This window comes from Theropithecus gelada, chromosome 7b, assembly GCF_003255815.1.
Source record: "Theropithecus gelada isolate Dixy chromosome 7b, Tgel_1.0, whole genome shotgun sequence".
Lineage (NCBI taxonomy): Eukaryota > Metazoa > Chordata > Mammalia > Primates > Cercopithecidae > Theropithecus > Theropithecus gelada.
This window is the reverse complement of record NC_037675.1, coordinates 82865658-82881291: the sequence shown is the minus strand read 5'-3', so window position 1 is coordinate 82881291 and position 15634 is coordinate 82865658. Positions and strand designations below refer to the sequence as shown.

Genomic DNA, 15634 nt, shown 5'->3' with positions numbered 1-15634 from the left:
CTCGTAACATCTTATGTCCTTTTAATTTCAGCTGACATTTTTACAGTCTGCAAAGATTTAAAAAGAAAATTGCAACGGTTATTTTTAGATAATATACTGGACACCATCATATTGTAATCTCTTACTGCAAATCTGGTTAACTTTTTTTAATAGAAGTTTTTAGAATTACTGTTAGTATAATTAGACTATTTCAAGATATTAGGATAACAGGGAGAACTGGTACCTCATATGAAAAACAAAATAGCCAGCCAATCTGGGCAACATAGTGCAACCCTGTCTCTAAAAAAATAATTAAAAATTAGCCAGGCATGATGGTGCACACTGTGGTCCCGCTGCTTGGGAGGCTGAGGTGGGAGGATCACTTGATCTTAGAAGGTAGAGAGGCTGCAGTGTGCTGTGATTGCCTGGGCAACAGAGGAAGACCGTGTCTCAAAAAAAAAATTTTTTTAATAAAAAAGCAGGATGTTTTTTACATATATAAGTAACATGACCAAATAGAAATAAGATTTATCAGAGGGGGTGGCTGGGCGTGGTGGCTCATGACTGTAATCCCAGCACTTTGGGAGGCTGAGGTGGCCAGGAGTTTGAAACTAGCCCGACCAACATGGTGAAACCCCATCTCTACTAAAAATGCAAAATTAGACAGGTGCAGTGGCACACGCCTATAATCCCAGCTACTGAGGAGACTGAGGCAGGAGAATTGCTTGAACCCAGGAGGTGGAGGTTGCAGTGAACCGAGATTATGCCATTGTACTCCAGCCGGGCAACAAGAGTGAAACTCCGTATCTCAAAAGGTTATCAAAGGGGTTTTGTAACATAAGGAAATTATGCTGCATTTTAGTAGATTTAAAAAAACGTAATGGCAGTTTCAGAACGTTACTAATTTGGTTTTTAATTGTTTACATTTAAAGAGCTTATCGGTATCTTCAGAAGGCAGCGGGCATGAACCATACCAAAGCCCTGGAGAGAGTGTCATATGCTCTTTTATTTGGTGATTACTTGCCACAGAATATCCAGGCAGCGAGAGAGATGTTTGAGAAGCTGACTGAGGAAGGCTCTCCCAAGGGACAGACTGTAAGTACATTCTCAGTGAAGAATCTCTCTGCATATAGCACTTGTTCATTTTAAAAGCAATTTACTCTTTTATGTCCTGACTTGTTTTAAAAAGTCCGACTGGAAGATGAAGTATCTTTAAATACTGATTTTGTGGCTAACCATTTTATCAGTCTTCTTGGATAGTCTTTTTCCTTAGTCTGGGAACATTTATAGTCAGTGAAGACATTTTTGCAATTGTGCCTTGCCACAATTACATTTGTAGTTTTCCAAATTAGATCTGTAGAGAATGAAATATGAAGCAAATTATTTTTTATCTGAAATTACTCACCATTGCATTTTTCCAAAGTTCAGATGTTGCAGCTCATGTTAATCTTGGGTTTTTTTTAAAAAAGTATTTTATTACAGAAGCAGTACATGTCCATTATAGGAAACTAGAAATACAAACTAACAAAACTAAGAAGTACACATCACATATGTACCACCCAAATATGAGTAATAATATATTAGTGCATGCATATCCTTCTATAATAGATCTTTTTCTTTGTGTATATATACACATGATATTTTTATTAAAATGAGATATCACTGTCTATTGTTCTAGAACTTCACCTTTTCATCCCAGCACATTTTAAGTCACATAATATCCACACTATGTTCATATGATGTTGAACCCAAAAATTTTCTTTATACCTGTTTTGTCCAAACCAGTATTCAGTCCAGGACTCGACCTTTCATTTTGTTGTTATCTAGTATACCCCAGTGCCTTTTTTGTCTGTATTAGAGATAGGGCCAGTTTTTCTGCAGAATATCCTACTTCAGTTTGTTTTTTCATGGTGGCTTTTAGTTTGTTTCTTCATCACCTGTATTTCCTGTCAATAGGATGTCACAGCTAAAAGCTGATGAACACAAGTAAAATATTTGTGGCCAGACTACATTACAAGGGATGTTCTGTATTCTACATTGTATCACATCAGTTGATAAAATATCTGGTTGTTTCCCCGTTAATAATGCTAAGATTGACACCTGGATTTAGGGGACCATCATATTTATTTAAAATTCCTTCAATAATTCAAGTTTATTCAAGCTGTGAGACTTGCTTAAAGATTAATGAAATATCTAATCGCGAGGAAAGTCTGTTTTCAAACTATATGACCAATAACAGGAGTCATAGCAATTGTTTTCTTAAAACTGAATACCTAACAATTCTGCAGCTTTTTCCTCAGTATTTTATTATAAACAGATTATATCTTAATGGTTCCCCTTTGTTTTCAAAACTTTTTCCCTTCTTTGCGTGAATCAGTTTATATAAAAACATATATATTCTTTATTTTCAGAGGCGTTCTGCTCTGAAGAACAGTTTTACTTTATAAGGCGTGAGTTCCCTCTAATATTAGAACCTTACAAAACCACAGCACTTTATATGTTGCAAAGCATTCTCTCCATGAAAATTAATTCTAGTTGATGCAACAGACAAAACCAGAAAATCACAGTGGCTTAACTACAACTGTCTGAAATAACAGAGAGTTGTTTCTTGCTCATGCTAGATTTGATGTAGCTCTCCTGTTGGCGTCACTCTTTTTTGAATAGTGACTCCTGGTCATGGGCTGTTTCTGTTATGTAGCTACACTGATTGCTACACGGGGCTTCCACGCCACAATGAAGTGAGAAAAGAGAGCCTCAGGATTCATTAGGATGTTTTCAGGCTTACATCCCTGACAGCCATATCCCAGGCATGTGATTCTCCAGAGAAGCTGGGAAATGTAGAGGAGCTCATGATTTCAGTGAGCACTGCAGTCTCTGCCACACCTGCCTTTGTCACGTTAGCTTATACTTTCCAACAACAAGGACGATCCACAGAAGGCAAAGGATTGAAAAGGTTGAACTTCACCAATGCATTGTTTGTTCCATTTTTTTGTTTTTACTTTTAGAAAATCATGTGTGCTCTAACATTGTAGAGCAGCCTTTCTCCCTTGACCCCTTCAACTTGACCCCTTGCTGCCTCTTTTTATATCTGGGATAGTTTATCTTGGTAATTCGTATCTTCTCTGTTTTCATAGTGTATTCCTGTCTGCATATATAGAGAAATATGCTGATGTACCGATCATGGGAGTTGTCTTCATAATGGTTGTTCATAAAGTCATGTTTACATGTATTCAGCTTTGTCTTTCTAGTTAATATTAAATTGTTTTCAAGCTAAACGTTTGTTGTTTAAACTTACATTTGGCTGGGCGCAGTGACTCACGCCTGTAATCCCAGTACTTTGGGAGGCCCGGGCGGGCGGATCACAAGGTCAAAGTTCAAGACCAGCCTGGCCAACATGGTGAAACCCCGTCTCTACGAAAAATATAAAAAAAAAAAAATTAGCTGGGCATGGTGGCAGCACCTGTAATCCCAGCTACTCGGGAGCCTGAGGCAGGAGAATTGCTTAAACCCAGGAGGCAGAGGCTGCAGTGAGCCGAGATTGCACCACTGCAGTCCAGCTTAGGCGACAGAGCAAGACTCTGTCTCGAAAAAAATAATAAAAATAAAGTTACATTTGATCCGGTTCTCCCACCGCCCCCGCTGTGGGTCTCAGAAGCTCGCGCTGCCGGAGGAGTGGTAGTGGCCAGGCAGCCCAGTTTCGCCAAGGCTCTCCACGCGCCGCGGCCCGCAGGCACCCGGCACGCGCCTTCCCCGCCGCCACGATGCCCAGGAGGAAGGTCAGCTCCGCCGAAGGGGCCGCCAAGGAAGAGCCCAAGAGGAGATTGGCACGGTTGTCAGCTAAACCTCCTGCAAAAGTGGAAGCGAAACCGAAAAAGGCAGCAGCAAAGGATAAATCTTCAGACCAAAAAGTGCAAACAAAAGGGAAAAGTGGAGCAAAGGGAAATCAGGCCAAAGTGGCTAACCAAGAAACCTTTTAAAGAAGATTTACCTACAGAAAGCGGAGAAACAATAACTGAGGAGAGTCCAGCCTCTGATGAAGCAGGAGAGAAAGCCAAGTCTGATTAATACCATATACCATGTCTTACCAGTGGTCCCTGTCTCCCTTCTTGTACAATCCAGAAGAATATTTTTATCAACTATTTTGTAAATGCAAGTTTTTTAGTAGCTCTAGAAACATTTTTAAGAAGGAGGGAATCCCACCTCATTCCATTTTTTAAGTATAAATGCTTTTTTTTAAGAGGTGAAATCATTTGCTGGTTATTTTTTGGTACAACCAGAAAATAGTGTGGGATATTGAATTATGGGAGGCTTTGACTGTCTTGGGTGTCAGCTTAACATTCCATACATGGGGGGTTAGTTTTTATATCCTATAATACAAAGCATATTAAATGGCAATATGGAGTCAGTCCTGCATTTAATGTCTTGAACATTTTAAATTACTTCCATTCTCATGTTGTTTTTTAGTAGAATTGTTTCCTAAAGAAAACCACTCCTTGATCATGGCGCTCCCTGTCGGAATTGTGTGCACGCTGTAACATGTTTGGTTGTGGTAGTCCTGTTTTCCTAATAACTTTGTTACTGTGCTGTGAAAGATTACAGATTTGAATATGTAGTGTACATGCTATTCAGTTGTGAACTGGTGGGCTGTATGTAACAGCTGAGCAACATGTGAAGATACTGGTACTTGATACCCTCTTAAGGAAAATTTGCTTCCAAATTTTAAGCTGGAAAGTCACTAGAATAACTTTAAAAAAGAATTACAATACATGGCTTTTTAGAATTTCATTACATGTGTTAAGAATTATGTACAAATTGAAATGTCTGTACTGATCTTCAACCAATAAAATCTCAATTATGAAAAAAAAAAAGTTACATTTAATTGTGGCCGGGTACAGTGGCTCACGCCTGTAATTTCAGCAGTGTGGGAGGCTGAGGGGGGTGGATCACTTCAGGTCGGTAGTTCGAGACCAGCCTGGCCAACATAGTGAAACTTTGTCTCTACCAAAAAGTACAAAAACTAGCCGGGCACGGTGGCATACGCCTCTACATAGTCCCAGCTACTCGGGAGGCTGAGGTGGGAGAACCACTTGAACCCAGTAGGCAGAGGTTGCAATGAGCCAAGATCACGCCCCTGCACTCCAGCCTGGATGACAGAGTGAGACTCTGTCTCAAAAAAAAAAGGCCACAAATAAGTAAAATTTTTTTTTAATGTTACATTTAATTTAATTGTGTAATGTGTAAAACCCTGAATGCTTTTCCAAGGCTCCTTAATCCACGTTTGTACGTACTTGAATTCAAGTCTTTTAGCATTTAAAGACTCTTGCATTTTTTAGTAGTATATAAAACTGTGTCTGTCTTGGATATACCTTCACCAACTCAAGATTTCTTACTTTATCATTTATTTCAGGCTCTTGGCTTTCTCTATGCCTCTGGACTTGGTGTTAATTCAAGTCAGGCAAAGGTAATACTATTAAAACTTTATTGCATGTTACAGTTTGAATTGAATAAATGTGTGCCTGTGTTCAGTTAAACATTTTTTGTTCTTTCACAGGCTCTTGTATATTACACATTTGGAGCTCTTGGGGGCAATCTAATAGCCCACATGGTTTTGGTAAGTAGACTTTAGTAGAAGGCTAATAACATTAATATCAGAAGAATTTGTGGTTTATAGCAGCCACAACTTTTTCAGCTTTCATGATCGAGATTTGCTTGTATTAATACCAAATACTCAGTTGAACTTCCTTCAAATTCTTGTTAATGGATATGACACATGGAATCTACATGTAAATGAAAATCGGTGGCGTCCACAATTTTTCTTTAAAATGATTAGTTTGGCTGATTGCCCCTAAAAAGAGCGATCTGATAAATGTCTCTTTTTAAATTTTCTCTGAGTTGGAATTGTCAGAATCATTTTTTAATTAGATTATCATAATTTTTAAAACTTTAGTTTTTCAAAATTTTATAAATAGTGGCTATAGAAAAAGAACGTGAAATATTATACATTATTTTGCAACAGTGCCCTAAAGATTGTTAAAGTTCATGAAGTTATTTGTGCAGAATGACTCCAGAGAGCTCTACTCTCTGTTTTTTACTCTTCATGATTAGCTATCTTCCCATTTATTCTGGTCATTTATTGCTAATGGCACTTTGCCTTCTTCCAGTAGTCTCATTTTCCCTATTTTGCTGTTACTTTTTCTTTGCTAATTTGGAAGATTAACTCATTTTTGATAAAATTGTGTCTTAAGATTAAAACCGGTTCTAAGCAAAAGCCCTTATAATTTTTCTCTTACGAGTAAAATGTACACACTTCAAAAATAAAGTTTGTAACATCTATTTTGATTGCTCTAGGAACTACATTATTTATTTCTTTGTTCTTAGCTATGGCCTTCTTGTTGAAGTTGCTGAATAAATTACCTCAAAACCTAAATCTTAGCATAAATCAGGTGTTAGTGTCCTTGGATCAAATGACAGCAAAATTCTGGGGATGCTTAGCTTGATTTGTTCCACGAAGAATGCCACTGAGGTACGTGAAACTGCTGCCTCCTCACGTGAAGTTGTTTTACAGGGTTACAGATACTGGGCTGGCATCGGCGTCCTCCAGAGTTGTGAATCTGCACTGACTCACTATCGTCTTGTTGCCAATCATGGTATCTATGTTTTCCCTTTTACCTTTCAGGGAAAAAAAAATAACTGAAATTAACTTTAAACATTTCTATTTTTATTGTTGTATTTGAAGTGTTATAAATAGCTGTTTTATGTAGACTCATCTTTAAACTAGTTAAGGTTCAGAAGCACTTTTTTTAAATATAATTTTTTGCTTTAGGTTCTATTTATGTTGTGAAAAAAGTTCAATTTATTAATAGGTTACTGATTTGCGATCTATATAGACTACCATAAAAACAGATTCCTTTAACATAGTGTTTGTCAGCGTTTGGCAGCTAGAATTGTACATCTCTCTGGAACAGTTCTTCTGATTTTCCTCAATCTTATTATTTTATCCCTCTATTTCAGTTGCTAGTGATATCTCGCTAACAGGAGGCTCAGTAGTACAGAGAATACGGCTGCCTGATGAAGTGGAAAATCCAGGAATGAACAGTGGAATGCTAGAAGAAGATTTGATTCAATATTACCAGTTCCTAGCTGAAAAAGGTGATGTGCAAGCACAGGTACGTGTTTAAACATCTCACCAAATATCTTTACTGCATTGTGTATTTTAATCTGTGGGGGACAGGAGCAAGCACTTATATCTGTAAGTTACATTTTCATTGCCCTGAGCAATTATGAACTACATATTAGAATCACCTGAGCCCCTTAAAAAAAAAATACCAAGAGTCTCACACTCTTAGGATATTCCATTTCGGTTAGTGTGGGATGGGACCTAGGCGTTGGTTCCTGAAACTGTCCAGGTGACTCTCCCATGTACTGCCGCTGAAAAATCACTGCTTGAACAGAGCAGCATTAACACCGATGATGAAGGCTCTTACTAGAGTCACCAATGATGAAAACTGTCATTTCTGTAAACAAGAAGTCCCTGGAATATTTGCAATATCAGATGCTCTTCAGAGCTATTTACCGTTCATGTTTTCTTCTCATCTTAAATCATAATTTCCTCAAGGTCAAGAACAGAAGTAAGCTCGTTTAATGGAAATTGTATAATGTCCATCAAAGTACCATGTGTGCACACACGCGTTTTGTGGCTTCTTTTGATATTAAAATAAAAAGAACTTTAACATTTACATTTTTTTCCACTAAGTTTGCAATTATTTCTAATTTAGGACATGTACAGATGAGCATTAGATACTTATTAAGAACAGTTGGTTTTAAGACTAGCAGTGGAGTCTTAAGAAAAAAAAAACGTAGTGAAAGGTAGATCTATATGTTAGCTGATAGACTTATAATAAACTTGTTCAACATCTTTTTTTTTTTTTAATTTATTTATTATTATTATACTTTAAGTTGTAGGGTACATGTGCATAACGTGCAGGTTTGTTACATATGTATACTGGTGCCATGTTGGTGTGCTGCACCCATCAACTCGTCATTTACACTAATGTAAAATTTAATTTACTTAAAATTTTCTGTTTTACTTGCTTTCTGTGTATCTTGCTTTCCATGTTTACTTTTCTCTCCTTTCTTGCCCTTTTTTTGGTTTGAGTGCTTTTTCCTGTTGCATCTCTTCCCCTCTGCTAGCATGATGGCTACTCTTGTAGTGGTTATCTAGCAATCACAACATGCATCCTTGACTTACCAAAGTCTGGTACAATGAGCACTTTTACCATTTCCAGGACAGCACAGAGATCTCAGAGTATTCTGTGTGTGTTTGATTTTATATTTTTTGGTACCATGAGATACTGTTGTTTTGTACAGTCCATATTAATTTATATTTATTTTCAAATTTACCTTTTCATTGCTTTTTATTTTTATTTTTTTTATTTTTTTGAGACAGATCCTTGCTCTGTTGCCCAGTGCCACTATCTTGGCTCAGTACAACCTCCGCCTCCTGGGGTCAAGCGATTCTGGTGCCTTAACCTCCCCAAATAGCTGGGAATGCAGGCATGCACCACCACACCCAGCTAATTTTTGTATTCTTAGTAGAGATGGGGTTTCACCATGTTGGTAGGCTGATCTTAAACTCCTGGCCTAAGTGATCCTGCCCACCTTGGCCTCCCAAAGTGCTGAGATTACAGGCGTGAGCCACCACACTGGGCCAGCTCTTTCTTACTGTATCTCCCAGCTTCTAGTAATTTTCCTTCTTTCTGAAACGCACCCATTTGTGTATTTCCTTTAGAGGAGGTTCACTGGGGACAAATTCAGTTTTAATTTATGTAAAAATGCTTTATTTCACCTCCACTTTAGAAGGATACTTTGTATTTTTGTTTTCTGTTTTGTTTGTGTTTCTGAGATGAAGTCTTGCTCTGTCACCCAGGATGGAGTGTAGTGGCACTATCTCGGCTCACCGTAACCTCTTGCTTCCCAGATTCAAGCAATTCTCCTGCCTCAGCCTCCCAAGTATTTGGGATTACAGACGTCCACCACCATGCCCAGCTACTTTTTGTATTTTTAGTAGAGATGGGGTTTCAACATGTTGGCCAGGCTGATCTTGAACTCCTGGCCTAAGTGATCCTGCCCACCTCAGCCTCCCAAAGTGCTGGGATTATAGGCATGAGCCACCACACCTGGCCAGCTCTTATTTCTTACTGTATCTCCCAGCCTCTAGTAAGTTTCTTTCTTTCTGAAGAGCACCCATTTGTATTTCCTTTAGAGCAGGTTCACTGGGGACAAATTCAGTTTTAATTTATGTGAAAATGCCTTGATTTCACCTCCACTTTAGCAGGATACTTTGTGTTTTTGGTTTTTGTTTTGTTTGTTCATTTGTTTGTTTTTTGAGACGAAGTCTTGCTCTGTCGCCCAGGATGGAGTGCAGTGGCATGATCTTGGCTCACCTTAACCTCTGCCTCCCAGGTTCAAGCAATTCTCCTGCCTCAGCCTCCCAAGTATTTGGGATTACAGACATCCACCACCACGCCCAGCTAATTTTTGCATTTTTAGTAAAGACTGGGTTTCACCATGTTAGCCAGACTGGTCTTGAACTCCTGACCTTAGAGAGTCCACCCGCCTTGGCCTCCCAAAGTGCTGGGATTACAGGCATGAGCCATTGTGCCTAGCCTGTTTTTTATTTGAGAAAGCGTCTCTCTCTGTCACCCAGGCTGGAGTGCAGTGGCACAACACAGCTCACTGCAGCCTTGACCTCTCCAGGCTCAGGTGATCCTCCCACCTCAGGCTTTCAAGTAGCGGGGACTACAGGTATATGCTACCACGCCCGGCTAATTTTTCTATTTTTTTTGGAGAGACAGGATTTTGCGATGATGCCCAGGTTGTTCTTGAACTCCTGGGCTCAAGTGATTCACCTTTGACCTTTCAAAGTGTTGAGGTTACAGGTGTGACCCACAGCACCTGGCCGCAAATGGTGCTTTGCAATTACAAGTATACGTTTTTCCTTTTCAAAATTTTTAGGTTAAAGTAGAATAACATTTTCAGGAGTTAAGACTAAATCTTTTAGTTTTTTGAGTCCTGAACAGAAACCATTTTACGACCAAATCATTTCTTGTTGGTTTGATTTTAATTGTGTGCCAGATGCTACCACTTACTTTTGCCTTGTTTGTGATCATTTTCAGGTTGGTCTGGGACAACTGCATCTGCACGGAGGACGTGGAGTAGAACAGAATCATCAGGTAACTACCCTGTTCCTAGGGCTTTGCACCTCAGTTATAGCAGGAAATGATGTTCTCAATATATTTCTTGCTGAGTCAATGCCAGTATCAAACTTGTGTCATTTAAACACCCATCACAAATGAGCTTTCAAGATGTAACCAACCCCTAAGAAAGCTGAAAAATACAAATACTAGTGCCTACTATGTGCCATTCACTGCAGGATGCAATATTGGACAAAATAATTTTGGTCTTTCCCCTTTTGGAGCTTTAATAGGAGCATTAGATATTTTTTAAATGATCACACCAAATATAAATTGTGGTTATTCTTACAAAGGAAATTCAAAAGATACAATAATTGGTTAATGGATAGGAAGTACCACTTGGCAGGGAAGACTCCCATAAAGAGAAGTAGAGAACATTTTAGTTGACACTGGAGATAAGGTCCTTCCAGGCCAAAAAGAACAGTATGTGCATAGACCCAGAGACAGGAAGGAATATGGCTAGTCTGCCCATACTACAGGAATGTGGCTGTCTGCCCATAGTACATGAAACAGAAATAAGCAATGCCTGATCACATCAGCATATCCCTGTAGCACTGCAGGGAGCTACGAAGATCAGCATGTTCAGATTTGAAAAGAGCTTTGGCTGCAGTATAGAAAATGAATTAGAAGACCCCAAGAATAAAATCAGGCAGATCAGGGAGGGGAATATTCCAGAAGTTCAGGTGAGAGAGAATGTGGCTTGGACTAGAACTACGGTAATGGAAGATAGTAATGGATTCAAGACGTATTTGGTGGTAAATGTAACAGGACTTAGTGATGGATACAGTATGAGTGAAGGGGGGCTGATACCTTAAGCAACCAATAAGGTGGTATTGCCATTTGCTTAAATTGAGCTGCTGGAGGAGAAACAAGTTGAGGTCAAGGAGAGAAGATTTTAGGGGTATGTTCAGGCATTGGATAGGGTGTTCAGAGGTAGTTGAATAGACTGGATTGAAGCTGAAAATATAAATTTAGGAGTTGCCATCATCTTGATGGTGTGTGAAGCTATGGGAGTAGATGAGTTGGCTTAGAGAATGCAAAGTGAGAATGGAGTCCAAAACTAAGCCCTGAAGAACTTTAATGTTCAGAAGTCAACTGATAGAAAAATAACCAGCAAAGGAGACTTAGGTGGTACCCGTAGAGTTAGGATGGAAACCAGGAGAGTGTGACATCTTGTAAGCCAAGCTGAGAGTCTGTCGAGAAGGAAGCCATGATGGACTCTGCCAAATGTTGCAGAGAAAGGTGGAGTGAGGTGAGCTGAAATTTAGATTGGCAATACGAAGGTCATCCGTGGCCTTGACGAGCTGTCTTTTTGATGTAGCATATGGAAGCCAATTAAGACTAGATGATAGAGTGAATTGAAGTGCATGTCACCATTTATTCGAGAAGCTTGGCTGTGAAGGGAAGTAGCTAACAGAACAGTCATCATTGGAGAGAAATTGGGGGTCTAAAGGAGCTACATATCTTGTATGTTTTGGTTTGAGTTTTTTTATTTTATTTATTTATTTTTAAGACGGGATCTCGCTTTGTCACCCAAGCTGGAGTGCAGTGGCACAGTCTTGGCTCACTGCCACCTCCACCTCCTGGCTTCAACTGATTGTCCCACCTCAACCTCTCAAGTAGCTGGGAATACAGGTGCATGCCACCATGCCAGGCTAATTTTTGTATTTTTAGTAGAGACGGGGTTTCACCATGTTGGCCAGGCTGGTCTCGAACTCCTGACCTCAAGTGATTCGCCCGTCTTGGCCTCCCAAAGTGCAGGGATTACAGGTGAGGGCCACCACACCCTGCTGAGTTTTAGTTTTTGATAATGAGATTATAGAATGTGGTTGAGGGGGAACTGGTTCCAAAAGAGGGAGAAGTTAAGTCAGCAAGGAAAAGAAGAGGAATAACCAGTGGTACAAGGTCCTTAAAAAAAATGGGCGGCAATATAGTTGAGAGTGGTGATAATGAATTTCTGTGACGCTAGTGTGTTTACTTAAGTGATTTTTAAGTAGGGTCAAGAATTTTTGTCTAAACAGTACAAGAGGAAATTGTATTCCTTTAGAGAACAATGAAAATATGCTCCATGTCTTGGAAAGGCTTCTTAGTTTTTCCTTTCTCCCAGGTTATCATTAGCGAAATAGACCAAAGAAGTCAAGCTGCTCTTAAATGTGTCTTTTAAGCAGGCTGATGTTCATTTTGCCTAAAAATAACAGGAGCCTTCTTGGACCTTAAGTTTAGGCGACATAAGAAATTTCTTTGTATCTATAATTATGCAGTGACTTAATGATAAATGGTACAGTTATTTGGTAAAATAAGACTTCTAGATGTTCCGATTTCTCTTTCAAAATATTCGTGACTGGGTATTCTTGTTTTTAAAACACTGCAATATATAACAAGATTTTAAAAATGTTCCTGAAATAATTACTTTGGCTGAAAGTCAAAAGCAGATTCTGTTAAAAACTAATTATTTTAATAAATTCTTTTCTCACAGAGAGCATTTGATTACTTCAATTTAGCAGCAAATGCTGGCAATTCACATGCCATGGCCTTTTTGGGAAAGGTACTGTACATCCTGTGAATGTTTTATGCAATAGCAAGAGGTGTTTGCATAATTAGCATGTATTGTGTTCAGGATCAACAATTTACCAAAAATAAATTAGAAATAAAATTTCTAGTGCATGACTATTTTATCTTAAAGTGCTGTTCAGAGGCATTTTCTTAGGCAACTTAAATATAACATAGTGTTTGCGGCTGGGTGCAGTGGCTCATGCCTGTAATCTCAGCACTTTGGGAGGCCGAGGTGGGTGGATCATGAGGTCAGGAGATCGAGACCATCCTGGCTAACATGGTGAAACCCTGTCTCTACTCAAAATACAAAAAATTAGCCTGGCATGGTGGCAGGTGCCTGTAGTCCCAGCTACTTGGGAGGCTGAGGCAGGAGAATGGTGTGAACCCAGGAGGTGGAGCTTGCAGTGAGCCGAGACCGCACCACTGCACTCCAGCCTGGGTGACAGAGTGAGACTCCATCTCAAAAAAAAAAAAAAAAAACATACTGTTTACTCATCAGTATGTTAATTCTCCATTGAAATTAACTCTCATTGAGCTCCTACTTTTTGTGTATTGTATGCAATAATGAGGAACGTATTCTTGATGCTGTGCAGTTTTTTGCTAAGACTCTCACAGTTACCTGTTTCCTTCCATACTGAATAGAGGCAATTAGAGTTTGTTGAAATTTATCTGCAGAGCTTTTAATTGTCTTAAATGTGGTAGCCATGACCCACCTCTTCTCATTGTAGCTATGTTCTCAATCAAGGGAACAGAACATTTAAGTGTAGAAACTTTATAAATAAATTACCTATGTCATGGAAGAATCTCAAAACTTTTTCATTATTTTGAAACATACTGTAAATCAATGGGTATTTTCACTTCTAAGTAAATCCTGAAGTAAGGAAGTTTAGATGGACTATATCACAAAGGTTTTTACAACAGGGAAATTTCATCATGATTTGTCTCATGATCATACTAGTAATTGGGGTGTGGTAACTACATTTAAATATTCCAGCTGTTCCGTAGCATGGAACTTGGTATTTCCCATCTGTTTTTGTTAAGCATTTAAGAACCTTTCATTCCTCTTTTGGTTCTTGCTCTCAATTACTGTCACTGTCTTTAAAAGCTATCTTTTAGATGTATTGTTTCTTTAACATGTATGTGAATAAAGGCGGTCTTGACCATTCTGTTTTTCTTTCTCTCGGCCCTTTATCATTCTCCATACCTGATACTCTAGTCGTTTAGTGTTTAAACCCTTTTCAAATAAACCTTTTAGTTACTTCGTTTCCTGAACTTAAGACCCACTTGTGATCTTATCCTGGGGAAAGTAGTGGTAGAGGAGAAAGAAGAATGAATGCTGCAAGCAGCTCCCCCTTTCCTTGTTGAATCACTGATCTGATCCTAAGCAACTTACTAACCATTTGACTGCCCTGGAGTAGAGTGAGAAAAATGATTTATGCTGGGCTTAAAGATTTCTTCTGAGACTAGTATATGAGCTGATTTTATGTATTCATGTTTACAAATAAGGCATAAATTTGAGATGGCATCAAAATAAATATATAATTATTAAAATGTTTGCTTTTAAGGGTTTACTTTTAATTCTTTTTTTTTTTTTTTTTTTTTTGGAGATGAAGTCATGTTTTGTGGCCCAGTCTGGAGGGCAGTGGCAAGCTCTCAGTTCTCTGCAGCCGCAGCCTCCAGGCCTCAAGTGATTCTGCTGCCTCAGCCTCCCGAGTAGCTGGGATTACAGGTGCATGCCACCACGCCTGGCTAATGTTTGTATTTTTAGTAGAGACGGGGTTTTGCCATATGCCAGGCTGGTCTCGAACTCCTGACCTCAGGTGATCTGCCCACCTTGGCCTCCCAAAGTGCTGGGATTACAGGCATGAGCCACTGTACCCAGCCTTTGATTTTAATTCTAAAATATCCTGTGGGGAATTCTAAATTTTTTGGAAAGATTTCATGAGATCTAACAAAACCCGAAAGGAGGTGAGAAAGGAGAAAAATGTAATTCGAGAAAGGGTTACAGCTCTTACTGAAATTGGGATCTGTTTTCCAGATGTATTCGGAAGGAAGTGACATTGTACCTCAGAGTAATGAGACAGCTCTCCACTACTTTAAGAAAGCTGCTGACATGGTAAGGCTTTGTCTCAGTGTACTGAAATGTGTACCTTATTGCTAATATTTTAATAAATAAATTTGTTATATTAAAAGGTTAATCATAGTCAACTCATGCTATACATTATTGAAACTGCTTATTAAGTATGATTCATGTGAATGTATTAATTAGACAAAGCCCTCCTGATAAAAAGCAATTTTCTTAGGGACCATACTGTTGATTTTTAATTGTTAAGTTTCACTGAGAAGTTTCCTAATCAGGGAAATACTGATTTTTAGTAGTGGAACTTGAAGTTATATAATCTACCCTATTTATATTGCAACATGAAATTGAAAAGCTTACATAATAGGGTACTTTTGATAATCATAGTACATAATTTAGGCTTTCTTTGGCTCAGAAAACTGCATATGAATACCTACAATTTTGTATGTCTTCAGTATGTGCACTTACCTCTCTGTCAACTATTATACGTTACTGTAGTTCCAGATATCACTTGAATGTTTTCCGAAGGAATGCTGTGACAGTCTTTTTAAAGATGTCTTCTGTCCCTCTAAGTTTAGGCAAATTCTAGATTCTTTTTTTTTCTAGTCCCAAAATCTAGTCCCACAGTGATTCTCTTTGCTCTGTGACACTCCAATAATCCTAAGTATATATTTTTGTCACCTGATAGCAGCATTGCTATTATTACATGATTATGCTCTTATTACAAGATGTTCCTTGATACCTTCCCTCTTTATTGGGGTGGGATGTT

At 38.7% G+C, this 15634-nt stretch overlaps 1 protein-coding gene and 1 pseudogene across 2 annotated transcripts in view; both read left to right on the top strand.

Annotated features, from left to right (window-relative positions):
* SEL1L (SEL1L, ERAD E3 ligase adaptor subunit) overlaps window positions 1-15634 on the top strand; it is a 69257-nt gene that overhangs the window by 36938 nt on the left and 16685 nt on the right. The window contains exons 6-13 of the mRNA XM_025391861.1: window positions 912-1074; window positions 5387-5440; window positions 5531-5590; window positions 6545-6626; window positions 6991-7145; window positions 10155-10211; window positions 12709-12777; window positions 14824-14901. Coding sequence (XP_025247646.1) covers window positions 912-1074; window positions 5387-5440; window positions 5531-5590; window positions 6545-6626; window positions 6991-7145; window positions 10155-10211; window positions 12709-12777; window positions 14824-14901 — 718 coding nt within the window. The remainder of the gene's footprint in view (window positions 1-911; window positions 1075-5386; window positions 5441-5530; window positions 5591-6544; window positions 6627-6990; window positions 7146-10154; window positions 10212-12708; window positions 12778-14823; window positions 14902-15634) is intronic.
* Window positions 3599-4840, top strand: LOC112628705 (annotated as a pseudogene). The gene has a single exon (XR_003120468.1). The product of XR_003120468.1 is annotated as a non-histone chromosomal protein HMG-14 pseudogene (transcript).